The sequence below is a fragment of the Astatotilapia calliptera genome, chromosome 11, assembly GCF_964374335.1.
Source record: "Astatotilapia calliptera chromosome 11, fAstCal68.1, whole genome shotgun sequence".
Taxonomy (NCBI): domain Eukaryota; kingdom Metazoa; phylum Chordata; class Actinopteri; order Cichliformes; family Cichlidae; genus Astatotilapia; species Astatotilapia calliptera.
The window spans coordinates 37,056,189-37,069,347 of NC_137432.1; the positions used below are offsets into that span (position 1 = coordinate 37,056,189).

The window sequence follows — 13,159 nt, forward strand, 5'->3', positions numbered from 1 at the left end:
GCACAGATGTTTCTGTATACCATGCCGGCGACTTGGTTGTGGCATTCCATTAATGCCCTGACATGTTGCCATCTTGCACCCTGCTCTTATGTGCTGGATTGTCTCAGGGGCATCTTTTCATAGCTAATTTAAGACCAGTTCCATTTATTAAAACTGTAAAGGTGGAATTGTCTGTTTGACTGGATTCCTCTTGGACCCCAAAACATTTGTATTTTTAAAGAAGCACCAATCAAAGCAGAAATAAAAAATTATGTGAAACATTAGCAACAAACTGACAAATTCATTAAAAACTTTAGGGATAGAAAAAAAAAAACAAATCAACAAAAATATACCACAGACTTCAGTCAGTATGATGAGGGTTAATAGTGACATAATCTGTAGAGCTGCTTGAAGACTTTCCAACCATGTTGAATGATGTTGGATGTTTTTGTTCTGATCTGATCAAAATACTGTAACTGAGCTTGTGTAACAGTGTTTATGTTGTATGTGATTCCATAATAATTGTGAAGTCCTGAAACAGTCACATAATATCACTGCACACCGGCTATAAGCTGCTATTATTTTGTAGTGTGCTGTGTTTGAGCCTCCTGTAATGAGCCAGCCTGCCTGACCTGCACATATTCTGCTCTAATCCACGTTATAAAAAGCAGCACGAAAATATAAACGTCTTTGTTCATCATTCACTACACAACACAGAGTCAAGAGATTTTTCTATCAGTCAGCACCTGGTTTCATATGAATGTGATGAACTATGTGCAGTATTCTCACATATTTAATTCTTTGTTCTCTTATTTGTGGTTCCTGAGGTGATACCTGATAATCTCTGCACCAGATCAGTCCTGTTCATCTTCATTAAAGCCTTTCTGGTCTCCTCCACACTCTCTCCTCTGTACGTCTCCACCATCAGCTCCACTACATGTTGTGTCTCTGCTTTTTTGAATTGGTCCCATGGCTTGGATGATAGATTTTTCTCCACTTCAAGTGACCTGAACTTAGCAAAGTCCTCTGGACTGAACTGGTTCAGTGTTTCAATGAGTCATCATAGTTACCACCTGGAAAATGAAGGAATCATATTATACATGAAGGACAGCATGTCTGCTGTTTGTTCATTTGATGGATGGAAACTGACTGCTTTGTATTTCACTAATGACAACATTACTGACATGGACGGTTGTTACTTTTCTATCACCCAAATGAAGAACTGTGATTGGACGTCGGGGTGGGGGGTATAAACGGTATACAGTAGAAACGATTACATTTGGCCAACGGTAGAGATTTTGAATATACCGCTCTACCGCGATAGCGCATGTTGATGGTGTCATCAAGCTGCGCCTGTTTTGGCCGAAAGCATTGCAGCAGCTGCAAACAACATCATCTGCAAATTATGCCAGGTGACAGTAATAGCAAAGAGATGAAGCACTTTTGGAAGATGGAGAAAGCCAAAAACTGTGCTTCCTCCACTTACCTACCATTGGTTCATTAATGCAAAATTCTCTCGCAGCTGCTCTATTCCCATGTTGTTGCAGTATATTAATGACTAACCTGTGGATGGATTATCTCAGTTGTTCTCCTGACTGAAGTTTGGTCCGTTTATAGCATCCTGCCATGCAATTGCATTTGTCCCTGACCACCAGAAACCCTCACGTTAACTTTTATCGAGTGGAAAAAGGTTAGCGGCCATCCTTCAGCTTCACTGTGCTAATGTTATGCTAATGTAGCTGTTTTGGTAGCAATCACGTAGCACATCAATATATACCAGCTAGCCCAACTTCAGTAACACTACAAACGTCACTGCTGTTTAGTTTTCTGTCTTCATTTATGTCGGAAGTGGTAGCAGAGCTGTGCGTTTTAATTTTCTCAGAAATCTCTCAGTCAGAACATGGCATATCATGTTTAGGTGGAAACTAGCGAGCTAACTTCCTGCTAACTTCTAATGCCGTTGAATTTAATACATTCTGTTTTCATGGATGCCTGGATGTTAAACTTAATTGTTACACCTGGTAAAGCAGCAACGCTGATGATTTTATTAAAGATGAAAGAATTTAGACAGTTTGTAACTCTCAGTGTTCGTTTGACTTTGGGACCTGAAGCAGACAGAGTTTTGGACCCAGATTACTCCATGAGGCTCCAGACTACGGCAGCCGTAATGCTCCGACAATGCATCAAGCGGTGCGGCTTCGCAGCATACCAAAGTCATACTAAAACATTTTTGACAGATTTCTGCGCCGTGTACCACAGAAAATTGGTTTGAGGTCAGTAAGCACAACCAGAATTCACACATAAGGCGCACTGTCGATTTTTGAGAAAATTAAAGGATTTTAATAGTGCCTTATAGTGTGTAAAATATGTTATACAGAAGAAACGAATATATCGTGATATATATTGTTCCCGCGCATGCTTCAAATTATACCGTGATATGGATTTTAGGTCATATCACCCAGCCCTAATTGGACGTGAACGTCAAACTTCAGCTTGAAACTCGAATAAAATTATGTAATTAAAACACGCAACCCTGGAGCCTGGGGCTCGCTCGGGCCACTTTGGAGGTGGGATGCCCCCGGCCTCTCGGCCTGGGGCTCGGTCACTCAGGCACGGCTGGCTGCCGGCGGAGCTCACGGGCGCGTCACTGCAACTCCCCCTGTCTTCTGCTCCGAGGCTGCTGAGTGAGCCCTCATCTGGGACTCTCCTCAGCTCTTTCCGGGACAGTGGCGCGGCTGCCCCTCTGTTGGTCTTCCTTGGTCTCTTGTGTTCTGGGGGCCTCTGGATGTCTGGAGTTTTGATCTCCTCCATACCTGCTTCATGCCCTGGAGGACGGGGCTGTGGCCCCCCCACACCCTCTAGCAGATCATTACATGAAGGAACCTTTTAAAAACAAGCGCGTCCATGCTCACAGGTGTACACACGGGTGATCACACCCACAAACTACACCCTTTTTGGCTCCTACCTCAAAGCACACTGTGTTCTGTTGATCTTATGTGCTGCACAATAATGTTTAACATTTAGTATTTACTGTCATATTCCCATATATTATTGTGATGTTGTTTATTCTATTACTCTTGTTCTCTTCTGCTTGTTTTCTTTTTTCTTTCTCAGCAGGTGATCCAGGTGATTGATATATGCATTTTTTTTCTCTGCCCGTTCTGTTGGTTTTTGTCTTTTGCCCTTCTCCCCCGTCCCTCTTCTCAGCTGTTTCTCTTCCCCTCTTTCTTTCTCCCCTTCTTTCCCCCAGTCAAGTCTGTCCCGTATTCAGTAAGTGAAAATAAAATAAACAATAAAAGGTGAATCAAATGGACCATTACGGCAAGGCTGGGATGGTCAGTTTGGTAAAGTAAATCCGTTGGGCATCTTTCTTTGCCTTTAGACAACAATTCTGATGGCAAAAGAGCCAAACGGGACAGGCAAAAAAAAAACAAACAAAAAAAAACACGCAACCCACAGCAGCGTGTGAGTATGTGTGTGTTTAAGTTCAGCTTATTGGAGAGGCCCTCCACAACAGTCTCATTTTCTCACGTGACCTTCTTGGTAAAACGAATTGCCCACCCCTGGTTTATACAAACTTTTCAAATTTAAAGCCCTCTAGATTATCACTGGTCAGAAACACTTTAATTCTTATCAGGGCTTTTGTTGTGAAAGAATGTGGAAACTTGTATAAAGATAAAAGATCATTTTCTTTAAATAAAAAGGGCAAATAATGTTTGTGTCATAATATCTGTGACTCTGACAGCAGGTTACAAATTTGTGTTCTCCCAGAAAATAAATGAGAGACAGAGAGAGAGGAACCATGCATGGAGCAGAGCTGTGTGAGGAAGATCTGGTGTCTGATGAAGATGATGGCGATGAAGTTGTGTACAGATTGTTTTAAGATCACGTGACTATCGTAGCCTTTCAAACCGCTACAACCGAGAACTCTACCGTGACCGAGACCTCCGGTTCTTTACCACAGAGCTCTGCATCTCTTCTTCAAACCAGCAACAGTCACATGATCTAATATAACTTATTATTGTATCTCATTCCCTGTTACACACATATGAAAACAACTCCAACAAGGAAGCAGAACTACGAACGTGAACTTCCAGGAGGAAGCAGAACTTAATGCCGCGCTTACCTTCAATACTTCATGTAAAATGTGAACACCTGGAATCACTGCTGATGGAAAATCATTCTTCAGTGTTTGTGAAGCAGCTTAGTGTGAGGCACTGTTCTCCCGCTGCTTTCTCTCACTTCCTGTAAACGACGACTGGAAAACTTCGACGTCTGTGCCTCTCTCTCCTCCCATCTGTCAGCCCGCCCACATCAACGTTACCTTTGGCTCAGGTATGAGTAGGCAGAGTGACGTCGAGTCTCTTTAATCAGTCTCTGCATCTCACAAGTACACTGAATTTAATAAATACTAAATTCATGAACAATAATTGAAAAAAAAAACTATAATCACGATTTTTTTTAGACCTCCAGATGAACAGAACAAACCTTTTGGAATTTACTTGCCTGGATGACTGAGCATGCATTGAGATATACGCAAAATCATCGTCATCAACAATCATGCCCATCATAGTTATGTCAGCACACATTTAATGATGGCACTGAGGCTGTACCCCAGTCCTGTGTATACAGGGAGTAGAGAAGCTTCAGTGTTGACACAATGTCATTGTCATTGATGTCCCTTGTTCTGGTCCAGGTAAGCAGAATAATTCCATTTAAAAATCTAATGTGAAATTCCTTCAGTCCTTGCTGTTTTTTCACTGGTCTCATCTTTTTTAAACATATTTTTATGTATGAATTTTTTTTATTATTAATTCTATAACAGTTTAATATTCTTATTTTTAGCTTCAAATGTTATTTTTAGGCCACTTTATTCTATCAAACGCTGCAAACATCACACAAAAATCAGGGTTATTTATCATTAAACAACACACATGTATTTGTACAACACTTTTCAATGTTCTGAGTAAGACATGTAAATAAAAATATTTACATGAAATGAAAGCCAAAACCACGATCAAATGTAATAAAACAGCCCTATGAAAAATACACAAATGTTTATTCAGGTCATAATAACTTTGTGGTTGGAAGCTTTTCTCCTTCAGGCTTCACTCCAAACCAAACTGAGCAACAACCACAACAAGAAAAAAAAATACACGAACTGTTCCTTGATGATCACTTTCATATGTTATTGTAGAATTAATCTGGAAGACTTTACTTGAAAACATTTAATAATATGATATGGATGCATTTCATTAACATCATAAGACCAGTTTATGGTTCCCTTTACTATTTCAATATATTATTTTATTTATTGAAATGTACACATAATGCTCATTTTCACAGGGATCTTTTGACTGTATTAAAATAGCTTTGGTTGCCTTGGTTTTGTTTTCAGACCCTAAATTCATCACCCCTGACAGTCTGTTTTAGCTCCTCTTTAAGCCAGCTTTGTTCTTATTAGCTGTCCTCCACAAACAGAAGGTTTGAACAAAATGTGGGTGGAGGTTCTGTGCTCACAGCCAGAGCACCATGTTAGGCTATCCCCTCTCATCATCACATCTTCACATTAAATAGGAAGAAAAAAAGACAGAGTCCTGCAGCAGATGGTCAGACCCACACAGAGTCCTGATCTCAGCATCATGTTGGAGTGAGCCTGTGAACATATGAAGAGACAGAAGAAAGACAACAGCAGAAAATACCTGCCAATACACTGGTTTTAAAAAGATTGTCCTCTTTTAAGTGGAAAGGATGTTCACCAAAGAAAACTTATTCAGGCTTTGTTTTTTAAAAGAAAAACATCTTTTGCCTAATTCTGTTGCACACTGTTCTCCTTAAATTGCTGTCTGTCTGAGTGGTGTCCCAGAAATTATGTGGGCTTCATAGATAATTGGCAAACCTTCTGGAGGAAACCTGGTCTTGTTAGGAGAGACGGCATCCATCCCACTTTGGATGGAGCAGCTCTCATTTCTAGAAATATGGACAAATTTATTAAACCCCCCAAAATATGACTATCCAAAAATCACAAAGAAAGAACAATACAGTATCCTCAACAGCACCAAAGAGAATAACAGTGACATGTAAATTATTACACATTAGGTCTTTCTTAGAGTAAGTAAATAAGTAAGTAAGAAAAAAATATTTATATAGTGCTTTTCACAGATAAAAATCACAAAGTGCTTTACAATTCAAGCAATGAAAATAGAACATATAACAACATAAAACAAAAAAATTACAACAAAAAAACAACAAATTACTTGAAAGCTTGTCTATATAAAAATGTCTTCAGCTGCTTTTTAAAAGAATCAGTGAAGTCTGTTCAGCTTGAAAACAGTGGAAGAGAATTCCACAACCGTGGTGCCACTGCCTGAAAGGCCCAATCACCACGAGTTTTAAATCGAGTGTGTGGGGCCACCAGCAGTCTCTGACCTGATGACCTTAAAACTCAGGAAAATGAATGAAGTTTCAGCAGGTCAGATATGTACTGGGGAGTTTAGGGCCCTAACGGTTAAAGGTTAAAAGTTTCTGTTAGTACATGAATGAATAATTGACGAACAAATTGACTGACTCTGCCTTACAGAAACCTGGTTGCAGCAGGATGATTATGTTACTTTAAATGAATCAACACCCCCGAGTCATTCTAACGAAGCACAGGCCGAGGGGGCGGTGTGGCAGCAATTTTTCACACCAGCCTATTAATTAACGAAAGATCAAGACAGACTTAAAACTTAAGAGTATTTAAAAGTAGAATGGGAGGCAGAGCCTTCAGTTTTCAGGCCCCTCTTCTGTGGAACCAGCTTCCAGTTTGGATTCAGGAGACAGACACTATCTCTACTTTCAAGATTAGGCTTCAAACTTTCTTTTTTGCTAAAGCATATAGTTAGGGCTGAACCAGGTGACCCTGAATCCTCCCTTAGTTATGCTGCAATAGACGCAGGCTGCCGGGGATTCCCATGATGCATTGAGTTTTTCTTCTTCAGTCACCTTTCTCACTCACTGTGTGTTAATAGACTTCTCTGCATTGCATCATACCTGTTATTAATCTCTGGCTCTCTTCCACAGCATGTAATTTTGTCCTGTCTTCTTTCTCTCACTCCAACCGGTTGCAGCAGATGGCCCCGCCCCTCCCTGAGCCTGGTTCTGTCGGAGGTTTCTTCCTGTTAAAAGGGAGTTTTTCCTTCCCACTGTCACCAAAGTGCTGCTCATAGGGGGTCATATGATTGTTGGGTTTTTCTCTGTATGTATTATTGGGTGGCTGTAGCTCAGGTGGTAGAGCAGGTCATCTACTGATCGGAAGGTGGTGGTTCGATTCCCGGCTTCCCCTAGTCTGCATGCCAAATATCCTTGGGCAAGATACTAACCCGAAATTGCTCTCCGATGCATTCATCGGAGTATGAATGTGTATGAATGTCAGTTGTGCTTGTGCAAATGGGTGTGAATGGGTGAATGCACAAGTTATGTAAAAGTGCTTTGAGTGCTCAGAAGAGTGGAAAAGCGCTATATAAGAACTAGTCCATTTACCATTGTACGATCTACTGTACATTATAAAGCGCCTTGAGGCAACTGTTGTTGTGATTTGGCGCTATATAAGTCAAATTGAATTGAATATATATAGTTATATATAGCTTTTATAACACAGAATATAGTTTGTAGGTCTACCTTACAATATAAAGCTCCTTGGGGCAACTGTTGTGATTTCGAGCTTGTGGCGGGGTGTGGTCTGTGGCATGGCTGCGAGGGAGGCAGACACACCTGAGCGACATGAGCAGTCATGCCTCAACGGCTTAAAAGTAGAATGAACTGGGTCCTGTTTTTGTGGTGTGTGTAAAAGCTGCAGGCAAGTGTTCGAAACGACCACCGAAATAAAAGAAAAAAGTCTGAAAATAAAAGAATGTGGTCGGGTCTACCCTGCATCTTCTACAGCGCTGTATAAATAAAATTGAATTGATGTGAATTATTGTACATCAGTAACACTGAGACATTATGTCTGATGTTTAACAGGTACAGGCAGTGATCATTCACCGATTTACTGTCGTTTAACATCAAAGTGCTGTTCATACTACAATCATGTACTGTATTTAAAATGAATTCATAAGATACATTTTTGACTGTCAAAATTTATTTTTGATTAAGAACACAATATACATACAAACATTTTGAAAGTAAAAACTTATTATAGAAAAATAGTTCCTTACCTTTGGATCACAAGCTCGTGTCTGACAACTTCTTCACCAGATCACACTGCAAAAATGGCTAGTCTATATTTAGGAAAAAATACTACATTTGATACAAAAAGCACTGAAAACAAGTGAAATTATCTGTCCATGCAGCAAGTTTATTTTACTTAATAAGAAATCTTGAAATAAGATTTTTTAATCCAGAAATAAAAGAACACATTCGAGAATTGAAGAGGGTTAAAATAAGCTTTAAAAAGCTCAATTTAAGATAAAATTACTTGATATCAAGTCCCAAAAGTAAGTTAAATATGCTAAATTACAGTCTTTTTTTATGTTTTGAATTCTTACTTGCAGCAAATGAATGCACTGCAACAAGAAAAATAGTTCTAATACTATGAAAAACTACTCAATATTAGTGAAGTATGATTAATTTGTTTCTTGATTCAGGTTGGCTTATCTTAAAATAGAGCCGAATCGATATTAAATCCAGGCAAAAAAACCTTAAAACAGACCTTTTTCCTAGAATACTCCTTGGCTTCTACTGAAATCACAACCAGGACAAGAGTGATATATGTCAACATTTATTTCTCTCATGAGAACAAAATACTTTTTTTGAACAATATAGGGCTGCTGCAGAATCCCTAAAAGTCTAAATCAACCCTTTAAAAGGCCTAAACAGAGAAAAGAAATTACATTTTTGGCCTTAAACTTTTGTGACAGTCACATAGTCTCACAATGTTGTAAATAATGGCATTACTGACTTAAAACTTTACATGCCTCAGGTAAAGTGTCACTAAGAAAAAAAAACAACAACTTTCATTTGTAAAGCATTATAAGTAAAGCCGTTTCTCAGGACATTGCTAGGCAAATTAGGAACAAAGTTGTACAAACGTACTACAAAACTAAACAAACTGCAAATGACCTGATAAAATCCTGCTTGGTATTCACCTATTTTTCAAAGAACGACTTCCACTCAGCTATTGCTTTCTTATATGCACTAGTGGCATCTTGATCATGGATGGCATCAGTGATTACCTCAGTTTGTATGACAGAGAGGACCGTTGCAACACATTTTGGGTATGTTAAGTGCAAGGTGTAGTAATATGCCATCAACACCAACATTCCTTCCCAGAAATCCTCCAAGGGGAGAGTGGTCACTGGTATGTTTCCTACAGCAACAATGCTGGTTGTTCCATCAAAAAGCAGCACTGGGGAGGAGAGAGGCCGCTTCTCCAGGTATAGCATTGCATCTTCACCCGGCTAGAAAAGCACAAAAAAAGGACAAATTCTACAAGATTTTAAATGAAAGGGTTGCTGTGCATCCAAACAGCTTAAGACACAAAAAGCAATATCAACAGTTTAGAATGCTCCAACTGATTTACTGTTAGAATAGAAGAAATAAATATAAAATATCTGACTTACATGAATATGAAATTTTGGAAATGTACACAGCAAAATCTCCAGTGTTAAATTAACACTGGAGATTTTGCTGTGTAATATTGGAAAACTGATTAGGAGTTGGGAGGGTGACCTCCAGTGTCATTGTGATGATCATGCCTGGAGTGAGTGCATACAATCTGTGCATTCTTTATTTCTTTGTAACAGATTTAAAGAAACACAATATAAAATTTTACATAGACAGTATAGAGCGCCTATTTTTCTGAATAAAATTGATCCGAGCAGGTCTGCACAATGTATTAAATGTGAATCTGCGGCGGGGTCCTACTTGCACTGTCTTTGGACTTGCTTAAAAATCTCAAAATTCTGGCTCTGTGTAACTAAAGAATTAAAAGGTATATTTAAAAGCAGAATACAAAAAGATCCAGCTCAGTATTTATTGGGGCTGCCAATTCTGAACAAATTTCCAGATAAAAACAAATATATACTATTATGTAAATTATTGTTTTTGGCAAGAAAATGTATTCTTTTCAATTGAATTAATGAAAACCCACCAACAATAACTCAGTGGTATAAAGAAATCTTTAGAGTTTTACCAATGGAAAGACTGAGTGCCAATGAAGACATTTTTTTGGATATATGGCGCCCGCTATTGGATTACTTACCTGATGATCTGAAGAAAACCATAGTGAGAGGGGCAGCCCCACTCCAATGGCGGGTTGAGTTTGTCAGGACAAATGTGTAAATGACTGGTAGACCAAATTATATATACTGTATTAGTTTTTCGTCTACATGTCTCAGACTGCTTATTGTGTTTGTTTGTTTTTGTCTTTTGTTTTTTTTGTCTTGTTTTTTGTTTGTTTGTTTGTTTGTTTGTTTTTTTGGGGGGGGGGGTTGTATAAAGGAAAAAAGTAAATAAAAATATGATGATTAGAAATGCATGCCATGAAAGAGTTTGGGTCTTAGGAGGTTAAATCTGGCACTCTCCAACATTTGACCCTAAAGAAGCTTCTTGGATGAGAGGTGAAACGTCTTCAAGCAACTTAAAGAAGACCAGGCGCTTTTCTTTCCAAGCTCCTAGTCCCTCCTATTTCACATTCCCTAATCACCTCAGTATGTAGTTAAGCTCTGTGTTTGTCCCTGCCAATTGTTGCATCCTCCGTGTTAGTTGTGTGTGTATCACTTGTCTTCTATCATCAGGTTATGTCATTCCATGCCATGCATTGCCAGTCTAGTTAAACCCTCCTAGTTTGAGTTCTGGGCCCTGTTTCAGGAAGCCAGTTTAGAAAACTCAGAGTGAAAAATGATACTCAGGGTTGAGTAACCCCGAACTGTCCAACTCGGAATATTCGGTTTCAGAAAGGCTGATAACAAGTAGTTCAATCAACGCGGAGTTGCTTTAACCCCAAGTGAAGCGCGCGCACGAGGATACATAAAGCCCTGATTAGTGGAGCACAGATTAAGCGAGTCACCATGGAGACGGAGGGAAAGAAGGCGCGGTCAATGTATTTTACAGCGCTTGACGCCGAAATTCTGATGGCAGCATATGCCGATAACATGCAAATTTTGCAGAAAAAAAGTAACACAGCCTCAGCTGCAAAAGAAAGGGAGCATGCATGGCAAAACATAGCCGACAGAGTCAATGCGTGAGTGTTAATTTAAACATTGATCTAGGGATTTCCACCCATTTAACACGTTATTTTATCATATGTTATTTTATTTGTTATTTCATACATTTTATTTTGTGATGTGATGTGAGCGCAGGTGCAACCCAACAGGCCCCAAACGTTCCTGGCAGCAAGTAAAAATGAAATATAAAAATATAGTCCAAACAGGTAAGGTGTAATTGTATTATGAGCCATAGTGCTTGGTCTGTTTGTCCGATGTAAATCAATTGCAGTTAGAGGCTACATTAATTTTCTTTCTGTAAGCACTTATTGAAATTATCTGAGCACATTACAAGTACATATTTGCTTACTCTGTATGCTCAAATGTGGCCCGTTATAGCCAACAGAAAAAAAGCGGAGGCCCGAAAAACAGGTGGGGGTCCTCCACCACCACCACTCACAGAGGCTGAGCAGTTGGCCTGGCCCTCAGCCAAAACAGTGGGCGCCCTGTGGCCGAAGGCATCTCTGCGGGGACATCCTCTGAGTCAATAACCCCGCAAGACACAAGTGCCTACATAGGGGGTAAATCCAAAATAATACATGATGTGCATACATCCTTTCTTCACAGTCACCTTTGCAGTGCTGCTCATTCATTTGATAAACTCTTCACCATAATGGATTATTTTGTAGTGAAGTTATTTTCCTACTGATTTTGCCTTCCCTCAGTCTTGGTTGTCTTTGAGAGCATAATGACAATGAAGTGTAAGGTGCTTGGTATGTTTGTTAATTGCCATTTGGTCCCTTGTAAGTTATAAGTGACCTGTATAAACCTCATATTCTATCAGTTGATGGTGGTGGTGTACTGCATCTGGTGCAGCCTCCTGTTGAGCCAGACCAACATGCAGTTGTGAGTAATACTCCACAGATTATATGAGTTTACAGTAGAACAGCAATGTTGTCTATTTCTTTACTACAGGAAAATAATGAAGAAACATTGACAGCTGTTACAGAGGAGGAAGCAACAGAGACACTTTATGAGGTTTACATCTTTTAATACGTTGTGTACAGGAAATACAGCTGACCAATAAAGCCAGTTGAACAAAACATCTGTTTATTCTTCTTTCAACATGTTGAGGTGATGGGTCAAAAGAAATGATTGTGACATATGGTGTCTCTGACTGCGCTTCCATCTTGTATGTCCGTGGGAGGGTCAGGATGTTCATGGTTTGGATCACTGCTGTTTGGTTCAGAAGGACAGTGTTCTCCTCTAATTGTGGCAATGTTGTGAAGAATCACACATGCCACAATAATGTCACATGCCCTTTCTGGGGTGACCCTGAGTCCTTGCAGGCACTGGAACCGGGCCTTAAGCATTCCGATAGTCATTTCAACTCTGGCTCTTGTCCTGCAATTAGCCAGATTATATCGCTGCTGTGGGCCCGGTTCAGGGTCAGAGTAAGGGGTAAGCAAATAGGGTAAACATGGATACCCCCTATCACCAAGCAAGTAGCCAGTGAACTCTCCTAAGACAGAAGGATACACTTCAGTTCAAATGTCCCTGAAGCAATTGGTCTTTATATATTTTAAAGTATTCTCAACTCACCATGTCCAAATTTTGTGCTCAGTGTACATTCACGGAATATTTGTGAGTCATGGACAGAGCCTGGCCACTTGGCTTCCACATTTGTGATAATGTTGGCAGCATCACATATGATCTTCACAGTGCAGAGAACACAAATTAGCATCCATTACTATAATGAAATAATTTGTTAGTTTGAAATGCTACAGGGAACTATGTACCTGTACATTAATGCTGTGGGAAGACTTCCTGTTCACATAGTCTCCTTCATTTACTGAAGGAGCAATGATTGGAATGTGAGTGCCATCTATACAGCCAATCACGCCTGGGAACCGTGAGAATAAATGTAAAATTTAAGTAGTAGTTCAAGTATCACCACATCATGAATTAAGTTTCATTCATCCTGCTACCTGCAATTT

At 39.6% G+C, this 13,159-nt stretch overlaps 1 protein-coding gene across 1 annotated transcript in view; it reads right to left on the reverse strand.

Annotated features, from left to right (window-relative positions):
• The window catches only part of LOC113032850 (uncharacterized), a 75,431-nt gene extending 71,136 nt beyond the window's left edge, over window positions 1–4,295 (reverse strand). Inside the window, exons 1-2 of the mRNA XM_080308550.1 lie at window positions 4,106–4,295; window positions 814–1,052 (exon numbers count right to left, since the gene is read on the reverse strand). Coding sequence (XP_080164676.1) covers window positions 814–904 — 91 coding nt within the window. The 5' untranslated portion in view covers window positions 905–1,052; window positions 4,106–4,295. The remainder of the gene's footprint in view (window positions 1–813; window positions 1,053–4,105) is intronic.
• Window positions 4,296–13,159: the final 8,864 nt, after the last annotated feature.